General features: G+C 42.9%; 1 protein-coding gene across 1 annotated transcript in view; it reads left to right on the top strand.

Annotated features, from left to right (window-relative positions):
* The window catches only part of SORBS1 (sorbin and SH3 domain containing 1), a 258,773-nt gene that overhangs the window by 69,732 nt on the left and 176,600 nt on the right, over positions 1-12,441 (top strand). Inside the window, exon 2 of the mRNA XM_019639011.1 lies at positions 3,214-3,300. Coding sequence (XP_019494556.1) covers positions 3,214-3,300 — 87 coding nt within the window. The remainder of the gene's footprint in view (positions 1-3,213; positions 3,301-12,441) is intronic.

Genomic DNA, 12,441 nt, shown 5'->3' with positions numbered 1-12,441 from the left:
CACAGCATTTACTTTGCCATTCTTGGCTTGAGAGTGCTCGGGCTGTTCCTTGACCACAAAGTGGAAATCTGGGAAGAGAAGTGCTCGGCTGGCCTGGCGTGTTTCCATGCACTGCATTGATCTGCATTTCCTGCTCTTTGGGAAGTAAGGACCCCATCAGAATGCTGTGTGCATCAGAGCTGTTCCTCGAAGGCCATCTTGATGACTGGACGCTTCCAGGCCCTCTGTTCCGCTAGGGTGAGCCTACACAGGTGTATGGGGGCTCACGTCTCTGCTGTCTCTACTGAGACTGACAACTCCAGTAGTTTAGCTGGAGGCACTGACACTGGGTCATGGGATTCAGGGCCTGGGGCAAGGAGGGAGGCCCCCTTCACTTACGTAGTTCCATCCTGGCTGCTGGCATGACTTTTTATTTACTTAAAAAGGAGTTAAGTGATGGTTGTCATAATGTGCTGTAGGGAGTGGGTAAACATAAGAGTGTGCAATTCAAAGCCTGGATCCTTGAATACTGTCTCGAGGATGCTGAATTAGTGACCTTAAGGAGAGATTGTTCTGGACCTCCCAAGGCCTCTGGGTGGAAGATACCCTTTTCCAAATGGGCATCAGAGTCTGGGCATCAGAATCACCTGAATAATCCCTGGGCCTCCAAATCAGAGATTCTGATTTAATGGGTCTGGGGCCCAGAAAATTATTTTTAGTGTGCGTCTAATTTTTCGCCAAATTTGGAAACCTACCCACCAGTTACAGATCTAGTGAAGCTCTTCTCATTTTTCATGTGGATTCTGTCTTCTTGTTTCCCTAATACTGGCCTTGAACGCTGAGCTCTAACTATGGCCATGTATTTGTTCTTTGCTCCTCTTTATGCCCCTTTCCAAAAGTTTGTCTTCGGGGGATGCCGTCCCCTGGCCTTGCTTCAGATTAGGGCTGGCAGCTCTTCCCTTTCTTGTCCATGAAGAAAAGGAGAACTCCAGTTGAGGATTTTGGTGGGCAGATATTTGGGGATATTTTCTCACAAACTTCCTGCTTGAGGTTTGAGTGCCTTGTGGATTCTGGCTGTGGAAATCAGGCCTTGAGGTGGAGGCAGGCCCATCTTGTGACTGGCCCAGGGAAAAACCCATTTGTTAGTCTTCTCAGAGACCTCATGGGAAGCTCAGTATTTCTCCCGCCATGTTTCTTAGGCCCTGCAGACTCGGGGACAGCATTGGTTGCCCTAAGGGCGTCCTAGGTGGGCATTGCCAGGGAGCAGGGCTGAATTGGTGGCACTCTTGATAGGGGCACTTGGTGAGATAAACTTCTAAGAGTGCACACGTAGGGCTGTGCATCAAGTCTTAGAAGATGTTGGGTCACATGGCATAAGGCAGGGGTTTTGAAGACCCCTGAGATAAAGTGAGATCTGGACTGGACCAAATTGGAGGGGCTGTTTTCTCTCCTTCCTTTTACCCATTTTGTCCCATGTCCTGTCATTGCCACCTTCCCCTCCGTTTGCCCCTGCCTGCTCCACTCCCATCCCTACTCGAGGGTTTCCTCAGGCCTCTCTCTCTGCAGGGAAGTGTCTGTTCACCTCGGCTGCACCAGGCTCCCCCTGCTTAGTGCTCCCGTAACACCTGTGCCTTCCAGATCTTTATGTTTATCAATTGTTTTCTCATTCTTTTTGAGTGTCTGTGTCTGTCTTTTACCCAGACAGAGCAACTTAAGGGCAAACACTGGGTCTTATTCATCTTTGTATTTCTATCACCTCGCACACTCCCTGGCATGTAATAGGGTTCAGTAAATATCTGCTGAGTGAATGAATCAATACATTCTTTGAGGGGATGATATAAATAACTCCCACCAAGATCTTATAGTTGAACATTGTTCACTTGTTATAGTGCTAGTACCTTGTACATAAGCTTATTTATAGCCTTGTAAAGGGAAATTTTCCTAGAATAAAGAATATATTTTAGACAGTTTGGTACATTAACTGAGCACTTTTGAAATAGTAGACGCATTGTATTTGTGAGATTTTTTTTTTTTTGTACTTAAAGGAGCAAAATTATTGGAAATGTCACAATAGGAAATGAACCCTTGGGGAACCTGATATAATTTACTCTTAAAATCTTTGATAAATGAAAGTAAGACGAGCATTTTAGTACAAAGTGGGTTGGCTACTTCAATTGTATTTCCTGGAGTTTAGTATCGGTTTTGAAGGACACACACACACACACACACACACACGCGCGCGCGCGTGTGTGTGTGTGTGTGTGTAATATGTATTATATATATATAAATATGTACCATATTTATTTTTTGTTTCATAATATAAGATTACTGTGCAATGGGGCACAGTGAAAGAGGTCCTGGATTGGCAGCCAAGAGACCTAGATTCTAGAATTAGCTCTGCTTCCAACTGTAGGAGCGGGCACGTCAGTTTCCTGCTTGCATTTAACTTATATAAAATGGGAGTGTTGTACTTGTTCAGGGGTTGCAAATGTCTGCAGGAGTGAGTTTACTAACTTAAGTTGCTGTATGTGCTCTACCGCTCTTTTTTCCCCTTGGAACTCACAGCCCCTTTTTCTTCTGTTTTCCCACTTTTGTTAAAAGCATAGGTAGGGGGAAATATTTCTGTACCACTAGAAAAACAGTAATGAAGGTCAGTGATAATCACAGCTCTTCTCTGTGTTGAGGCAATAAGGAGAGGTGTGGACTGTGGCATATGGGAGTAGCCAAGCCTGTTTGAAGGGCAGCTACTGCTTAGCACCAGTTGATCATTTTCAGACATGAATGTCTGCCACATTGATAGATCCGTTTTTTTGTTTTGTTTTGTTTTAAGAGAATCCAGATTTCTGGATTCCAGAAGTCTGGGTTTTATGTGACATCTCTAATTTTTTTTAGTTTTGGCTTATATTTTTAAAATATCCTACAGCTCAATGTAGTATCTTGACAGGCTAGAGGTGACCCACTGAGCTTTCAGTTTGTGATCCCCATTATAGATGATCCCTAAAGCTGCTTTCTGCCCAAGCTCCAGTGACTCCAAGGGGGACCATTTCAGCTGGTGAACTGAAAATTCTGTGCTACTTGGAGAAGTTAGGATGTGAAGGTAGTGGGCTGGAAGGAGAGGATGGCGGCTTTGGGTCTAAACCAGGTACCTTGCAATTGGTGTTTGGATGGCCTCCTTGGAGAGAGGCCACAGGGTGTCTGATTCATCCCAGATGTTTTGTATGTTTGTCATTGCAGGAGTTGGCATTTGTTGGAAGAGCTTGTGAAACCCACTCTGCCCAGAGCTCCAGGACCAATGAATCTTTCTACCACTGTACACCACTGGTGAATATATGCTTTTTTTTTTCCTTCTGCAGTAAAGGGAAATATTTCCAGTGGACTGTAGAATGTGATTTCCAGGGAACTACACTATCCTTTCTATTATAGAAAGAAAGGAAGGACATCAAGCTGAACCTAGGCACATCTGATTTCTGGCATCTACTTGGTTCTGCCACTTTTACTGTGGGATCTTAGGTGAATTGTTTGACCTCTCTGGGCCACAGACAGAGAAATGCATTCTGCCCTGGTAAAAAGGGATTGCATGTGTGAGAATGATTCAAAGGGAATAAAGTACTGGGTAAATGTAACATAATCCTATTTGGCAGGACAATTTAAGCTAACAAATAAATTAAAACGTGAGTACCTATGTTGAAAGCGTGGATTTTAAGTACCTATTTTCTGAGACCTCCAGAGTGGTTGTTCAAGAGATTTGCATTTTCTTTTTTTTTTTCTTCCTACCACTGTAGCTGCTGTTTATTTGAAAGATAAATTAATTACATTTCACAGCTACCTTCATTTTTATTTGCGATCAGGTAATTTCACAGTTAACAGACATTCTTCCTTTTTAGAAAGAAAGTTATTTACTCATCACAGCAGTTAAACGTCTTGCCTCTTTGGCAGTTGAAAGGGACAAAATATGTCCTTAACAGTAGCTGTGTTCCAAAACCGAGATGCGAATGCTTCGAAGCCTGCTAGCTGGTTGATGTTGAAGGTATCACGTGAGCTATTGAGGGACAGGACCACCGTGAGCCAGAGCAGCAGCTTGATCTGTGCATTTTGATTCCAGCCACTCTTTGTTGAGAAGAGCTGGCGTGTTTGCCGCTGACTGCCTGGTCAGTTCCCAGCTTGTGGACCAGGTGCTCTTGTGACACTGTGAGACAAATCCCAGTGGCACAGCCACCTTGGGAGCTTACAAGTTGCTGCGGGTTGGATCAAGATGGAATGGCAGTTGGTCAGGACAGGAGGCCCAGGGTTAGAGACCCATCTCAGGCATGGAAGACTGGCTGTCCAGATCACTGTGTCTTAAGGGACGTGGGGAGCATTGTGGGTACCATAACTGGAGTCCCCTCTGGTAGGCAGGAAGAGCTTTGTGGTGGGAGTCTCCAAGGAAGCAGATGGCCTCAGGTGGGTGGAACACTTGACCCATTCAGCAAATATGTGTCAGTGCTGACTGTGTGCCAAGGCACTGCTCTGGGCATGGGAGAGTCAGTGGTCACAAGACAGGCTACTATATCCTTGTTCCCTGGAGCTTAGGTTCGAGTCGGGGTGACACACAAGAATGTGAGCTGCGTGAGGGCAGGAGTCTTTGCTTATCTTATTCACCGCTGTATCCCCAGCTGAGAAGAGCACTTTGCACATGATGGGTGCTCACTCAACATTGCTTTATGAATGAAGTAAATAGCTAAATAGATAATATAATTCCAGGCAATAATAAGTGGTGTAAAAAAAGAAAACAAAGTGAGGGGCTGGAGAGGTTCTTTTGGAAAGAGTGGTCTGCAAAGGCTTCTGGTTGGGGGGCTGTAAGGCAGGGAGGAAGAGGGACAGAGATTTTGTGCAGAGATCTGAATGGAGTGAAGAAATCGGGGTTCGAGTGTTTAGGCAGAGGGAACAGCAAACAAAAAGAAAGACTTCTGACGTCGGCAGAACATGATAGGGCAGCCAGCTTGGCTGGCTTTGAGCTGGGAATAGTTTTGGGGCAGGAGAATGGTATAAAATGCGATAGTGGTCGGTGGGAGCCAGATCTTGTAGACCCTAAGAAGGAGTTTAGATTTTACTCTGAGTGTTACTGTTTACCACAGAGAAGTTTGAGTAGAATAATTATGTGATCTCCTTTGTGCTTTAAAGTGGTTTTTCTAGATCCTTGGTGGAGAATAGACTTTGGGGACAAGGGGTATTGGTGTAATCTCCAGGAAGCCCTTCCTGTGGTCCAAGCAAAAGATAGGGGCATGGCTTGGATTAGCATGGTGGTTGTAGAATGATGTGACGTGGTCAAGCTCGGGATTTGTTGAAGGTAGAGCCTGCTGGATTGGGTGTGGGATCTGAGCAAAAAGAAGAGTCGAGGATGACAGTCAGCGTATTTGGGTCAATGATGTTGCTATTTACTGAGATGGGGAATAAAGAGGAGGCTTGGGGGGACCCTGGAGTCTTTTCGGGACATATTAAATTTGAGATGCCCATTTGATATTCTCGTAGAGATGTAGAGCTGCCTATGGCCGGAAATGGTACCTTTGAGAGTCATCCCAATGTTGGTGGTATTTAAAGCGATGAGACTGGATGAGATCACCTAGGGAGAGAAAGGAGGGACAGGTAGGATTTGGACAGAAAATCCATTTTATATGGATTTTCCATATAAAATCCCTACTAAGAAGTAAATGAAGACACATGCTAATGAATATGGCATGATTTCATGTAATGCAAATATAAATTATTTAAATAAGATAGTGTGATATAAAAGTAGTAAAAAAGCCTCTCCTTATATAAAAAATTGGAAATAACTGTGACTCCCTCAAGTCAAGAAGTTTTAGCTCATGGATACAGAGAACAGATTGGTGGTTGCCAGAGGCAGCGAGTGGGGTGGGGTGGGGGTGGGGGTGGGGAGGAGTGGGCAAAATGGGTGAAGTGAGTCAAAATATATAGTCTTTATGTCATCAAATAAATAAGTCATGGGGATGTAATGTACAGACAGCATGGTGACTATACTTAATATCCTATATTGCATATTTGAAAGTTGCTGAGAGAGTAGATCTTAAAAGTTCTCATCACAAGAAAAAAAATCTGTAACTATGTAAGGTGACAGATATTAACTAGACTTATGCTGATCATTTCACAGTATATACAAATATTGAATCATTCTGTTGTACACCTGAAACTAATGCAATGTTGTTATGTCAATTCTCTCTCTCTCTCTCTCTCTCTCTCTCTCTCTCTCTATATATATATATATATATATATATATATATATATATATATATATATATATGAATAATAGGTTTAGAATTGCATAATTTTAAATCTGGTCAGCTAAGTGAACTATAAATTGCATTTTTGCAATTGGTACATGGCTGTGCCTTTGGCTGGCAAACAGAAAGATCCAGCATCCTTTGCCAATAGCTTGTAAACTACACTGTTCTTTATATGCACTGGAGCTTTTACATGCTATTTTGATGACTGTTAAGTTTAATTCACTGTTAATATGTTTCAGATTTTTTTTTTCATCCTATAATCATATCATCCAGAAGTTCATTAAATGAAGGTTCCCTAAGTGACAAACATGACTGAAAATCAGCCATTTTACAATGAACGTTAGATGTGATAAAATTCTGCGAAGAAAGCCAAACAGGCGCCATGATGTGCGGCACCTCAATTTAGGAACTATGGAGGATATTTTTGAAATATCAAGGATAAATGCTACAAGATTTTTTAAAAAGCAGCAAAAATATACTCTGATGGCTGTAATAAATGTATGTGTTTTCACGTCCCACCCATACCCGTCTTCTACTGCTGTTGACTGATAAGAGAAAATCAGTTCTGAATCACACATTTTCATCTATTTGTGGGCTTCTGTCATTTCTTTAGTCTTGTTATCTCCAGCCCCCATGGACAGTTTTGCCTCCTTCCCCCAGTTACCGGCTCAAAGCCTGCCTCTCTCTTGCCCTGGAGGTCTCTGGCTGCCCTGGAGGGCCTCCCAGTGTAACCCTCCCTGCAGACTTTTTTGAATATCCTCAAGATTCCCTTTGAAAACGTTTTCACTTTTTTCCCAGGCCGGGTCTTTTCAGGCCTTTTGTGGAAATGACAAAAGAATGGGAAACCAGCGGGCTATTGAGGGCAGTGTGATAAGCAGCATTCTAAACTCTGCTGTTTTTTCAAGTCGCTTGGGAAATGCACAGCCCTCACTTGCTTTTACATGTATTTCAAGACCCTCATATTTCAGTGAAAATATTCTCAATGGGACTTCGGAGCATCTAATCTCTGGAAAATGAGCATTGATTGTGTAGCGTTCTATATCTATAACCAGCAGTTTACGGCAAAATGAAGGTTTCAGTGAAATGGTATTCATGACGATTGACATCAACCCTGGTGTTCATTTGTACTCCCACAGAGTGGAACCTAAATAAGATTAAAAAAAGAAATGAAACTTACTGGCAATCATAATGGGGAAGATTTCTCCTCTCTGCTTACTTTTTCAGTGAGTGATTTTAGGAATAAAAGGATGGTACTTTCTCGGGCCCCTAAGGACTTGGAGTGGTGGGGCATTTAAAAGATGGTGGAATCCTCCTTAAGCTTAAAGCAGAACCACCCATCAGTGCCTGCGTGCATGTAGACCATCTCAGGAGATACGAGGGGTGAGTAGCCTTGTGGAGAGGGCAATGGTGTAGGAAGGAGACTTTCTTTTCAATATGTTACCCTTTTGTACTTCTAATTTATTTCTGTATTGTATTTATGTATTAGCTTTAAAAAGCACGAATAATGTCCCCTTTAGGCTTAATACCTGATGTAGAAAAACTTAAAGTCCCTTCACTACTTGGTTTTCTAAGTAAGTTCTCTTGCTTGACGTGTTTGTTGATCAAGGTCATTGCTTGTTCACTGACCATTGTCTTTGTTTGTTCAAGCCTTCATGTTCATCAGTAACTTGGGACTAGGCTTCTTTAAGTTGAATTTCAGGGGATATGTCAATCAGGCCAATTTCTTTTCTCTCTCCTTCCTTTGAAAAAGGATTTAAGACTGTTTCTGGCGTATATTTTATTCAGCTGCTTTCAACAAATATGGATTTGAAATGAGCTATAGTTGCCTTAAGTTGAGCCACAAATTACGGCCATTTCAACTGCACGGCTCTCTGCCGCCCTTTTAAGTAAAGTCTAATTGCGTTGTGGAACAGGACAAGGGATTTGGAATCCATTGTGGGTTTCTAACACAATGTTTCTAACCCCGGAGTTCAGCCAAATTTAAAAGCAGCCCAAACTCATTTTCTGCATCTTAAGGATCTCCTACTGTAGGAAAATGCTCGAAATGGAATTTGCGTAAGTTGTCACCTTTCAGAAAGTGAAGGCTAGAATTCTTTTTCTAGGACCAATTCTGCTCATCACCCCACTGGTGTCTGGAGTGTGTGCTGTTGGGGCAGCTTCTGCAGGGGTCATTGCCTGGGAGTTATCTCCCTGGGCTGCCATCTTGGTTTGTGTCACTAGAGGTTCATAAGGCCACTTTCTGGCCAAAGTTATTGTGCCTTACAAAGACATGGTGTCCATTTTGTGCAGCAGTGACGTTTCTTAGGTGTTGGTGCTTCTTCAAGAGATTCACACATTTGGGCCGGCTGAGTGGCTTAGTTGGTTAAGAGCTTGCTTAAGAGTGTGAGCTCTGAGCAACAGGGTCACCAGTTAGATTCCCACATGAGCCAGTGACGCTGAGCCTGAGCTGATCTGCCAACAGATGGCAGGATGGCTCAGCTGGTGAGAGCACGTGCTTCTAACAACAAGGTTGCCTATTCTACTGGTGGGCTATGCCCGCCCATAACTAAAGACTGAACTCGGCACCTTGAGCTGAGCTGCTGTCCTGGTGGCTCAGGGGATAGAGTGTGTGCTCTTAACAACAAGGCTGCTGGTTCGACTCCCACATGGGATCGTGCTACGCTCACCTGCAACTAAGATTGAACACAGCACCTTGAGCTGAGCTGCCACCCGGATGGCTCAGTGGATAGGGCAAGCACTCTTAACAACAAGGCTGCTGGTTCGACTCCGGCATGGGATGGTGGCTACCTGCCTCCGCACCCCCAGCAAATAAGATTGAACACGGCACCTTGAGCTGAATGGCTGCGAGCTGCAGACAGGCTCCCGGATGGCGACTGGACTTGGAGCTGAGCTAGCTGCGCCCTCCACAACCAATTCCCTAACACTATTCCCCTCCCCGCAACTCTGTTCCCCTCCCCCAATTCCCCAATAAAATCTTTCTTCAATCTTCATTGTGGAGGGCGCCAGTCACCATCTGGCTGCCTGTCAGCAGCTCATGGCCTCTAAGTTCAAGCTGCTGTGTTCAATTTTAGTTGCAGGTGGGCGTAGCCACCATCCCATGTGGGAGTCGAACCAGCAGCCTTGTTGTTAAGAGCACACACTCTATCCACTGAGCCATCTGGGCGGCAGCTCAGCTCAAGGTGCCGAGTTCAGTCTTAGTTGCAGGTGGCCATAGCCCACCATTGAACAAACAATCTTGTTGTTACACCAGCTGATCCATCCTGCCACCTGTTGGTAGCTCAGTGACAGCTCAGCTTGGGCTCAGCGTCACTGGCCCATGTGGGAATCGAACCGGCGGCCCTGTTGCTCAGAGCTCACGGTCTTAAGTCAACTCTTAAACAACTGAGCCACTCGGCCAGCCTGAAACACTTCTTTTGTCTTTCCTTTTTCCCTCTGGTTTGGGGAAGTAAACATTAGGTTGTACTTGGGGCTGTCACTGAAACAAGGAGATCAACATCATCACCAGTGATTACTAAATGTCATGGGAAGAAATCATTCTGATTGCTCCACTGATTAATTTAGACAAGGCACCATCTGATACCCACTTCACAGCAGTGCCCTCATCCTGCAGTCCCCTTATCAACACAGAGATGACTCACTCTGTTTTCCTCACTCAGATTTTCTCTGGCCTGCTGATTGTCAGTGATTAGATAAAAAATGGTTCCTGCAGAGATATGCATGAAAAAAATGACTGCATTATTTGTGCTTGAACTTTCACTATTATAATCAGTTAGGTATTGGCTCTTAGGCTTTTGGGGGGAGGGGTTAAGAACCCCTCTAAGGCACATATGCACATACATTATAGTTACATTTTCAGGAGGTGACACTCCCCAACCAGTTATCATGCCTTCTAACTTAGCCACACAAACTATGAGCATAGCATTATATTATATAACAGTGACTGCATCTGCATAGCTCTGAGTGGCAGGTACCTGCTCTAGGATGGCATTTCTATTAGACAGAGAAAGTTTAGGGAAGATAGCTATGTTCAAGGCAGCCTAACTTCAGTGAAATTTGCAGCTTCCAGAATTGTATTAACGTGGACTCAAAAGCTGGAAATACTCTTACATGCCCCAGTATAAGTATACACACAGTATAATATGAATGTCATATATGGTAAACCTACCGAGTATGTGCCTTATATTAACTGTATTTTCTTTTTTTTTAATGAAGTAGAGACGCCTTTACCCTTTTTGCTTTCTAACAGTTCATTCATTTTTTCCTCAAGTTTGTTTATTCTCCCTTCCTCCTCCCCTTGCCCAGAAAAAAGTTATTATTGGGGAATATAGGTTTTTAAAAATAAGTATATAGAGAACAACCTTCGGTCATTTTCCAACAAAATTTGTGTTTCTAGACGTTGCATTTGTTCCGAGTTAATCACTTTTATAGCATTCTGTCCTTTATGGCAGGTTACAAACTAACTGCCCACCAAATACCAGTGTTTTACGTTTTTGAAGTGGCTGGCATTTTAAAAGCCAGGAAATTGCACGTAATTCGATTTCTTGCTACTCTTCACCATTAGACTATCTACCAGTATTGGGCCATATTCTTGTAAGAAACAGCATGGTCTGGACGACCAGACTACCAGCAGTCATCTCTGCATGTGGGGACATGTGCTTCTCAGCGTGCTAGCGTCTCCATACTCCTCACCTCTTACCTGTTTGGCCCTCCCAGGTTTTTCGTCTTATAACACCTGACTTACAGTTTCAGTTTAAAAGCTTATCTTGAAAAATCAAGGGATCTTGACGTTCAGCAAAACATCATTTTGGTAGCCTCCTTTTTAAATAACAGAAACTAAATTTAAAATGATAGGAAGAAAAATTGTTGGATCAGTGGAGTTGTGAAACGAATGTTTTTCTCCTTAAAGAGATTTGTGCATTTTTAAATAAGAGGGGAAGGAAAGAAAGCAATAATAGAATTTTTTGTATTTTTTACAAATACCAAATCATTATATTAGTTTTGGAACATATCATGTACTCTGTATAATGTGATTTGCTCATAAAATTACCATGTTGGGAACATTTATATAAATCTACTAATTACGTTTGCTCTTAAATATTTCCAGGTTTTTTAAAATTTTAAATAGAACTGAACTACTGAACTTGAAGGAGCTGAACAGTCTTAGTTTTTTTCCCTTTCCACAATAAGCAGGCAAAAATATAAAATTGGATGACAGAAGTCACCAATTTAAGGAAAGAGAGTTGCTAGTTTTTTGGGATCTGGTACCTTCCAAATAATCCAGTAGATTACAGGAAAGGAACTTCACATAAACAAAATAAAACCAACAAACCAGCCTAACATTTTAATAACTGTGAATTTAATCTAATTCATCCCCATTTTATGAACGATTGTGATCAGCATTTTCTATTTCTTCTAATAATGCCCTTTTCCGTCTAACATTATTATTGTAAACTACTGAAAACTAAATGCCAGCCAGGGAGGAGACAGCATCTCTATCCTTTTTCATTTTTAGATTCTTGGTTTTAAGGGGAGAGCTCGTGATAGACTCAGATGCTGAGCAGGCGGTGAGGAGATGAGGAAGCTAGAATTCTCACCTTGGCCAACTGCCGGGCCCTGACTTGTTCCCTACCCTAGGAAAACCTAGAGTAATTTGTTTCTTATATACAATGAGATCATATTTGGGTTTCCCTCAAACTCTAACAGTTTGGAATTCTCTGTTCTGTCACATGCAGCGTTCACTCAGCACTGGGCATGAGTTGTGGGAAACTCTGGCATACTGGCTACATCACAATTTCTATGGGATTAGAAGGGCAGAGTGTCAGTGGAGAAGGTTTCCTAATGTCATCATGTATTCCTCATGGTTACCGGTAATGAACATGAAAGAAGAGCTAAATATAATGAGTTTTGAGTTCCCGGTGCAACCCTGAACTTGCAGCACTGGAAGAGAACTCCCTTAGTTCTGTTTAGTAGATGGTGCAGAAGCAAACTTAGGCAGAAGGATTTTTATCTTCTTGGCATTCTGTAGAATATTTCCAGTGACTGGTGTTCCGGGGGTTTATAAGTTGACCCATGTTCACTGGTTGACTACCATAACACTTGAATGTTATAATCCTGGGTGATACTTTAACTTTATTTCTTGGTGGCAGGTCTAACACCAGTTGCAGACCATCTCTTGACCATTATG

Source organism: Hipposideros armiger, unplaced genomic scaffold (genome assembly GCF_001890085.2).
Source record: "Hipposideros armiger isolate ML-2016 unplaced genomic scaffold, ASM189008v1 scaffold_42, whole genome shotgun sequence".
NCBI classification, from domain to species: domain Eukaryota; kingdom Metazoa; phylum Chordata; class Mammalia; order Chiroptera; family Hipposideridae; genus Hipposideros; species Hipposideros armiger.
Note: the sequence above shows the minus strand (reverse complement) of the source record. Positions and strands in the feature narration are given on the sequence as shown.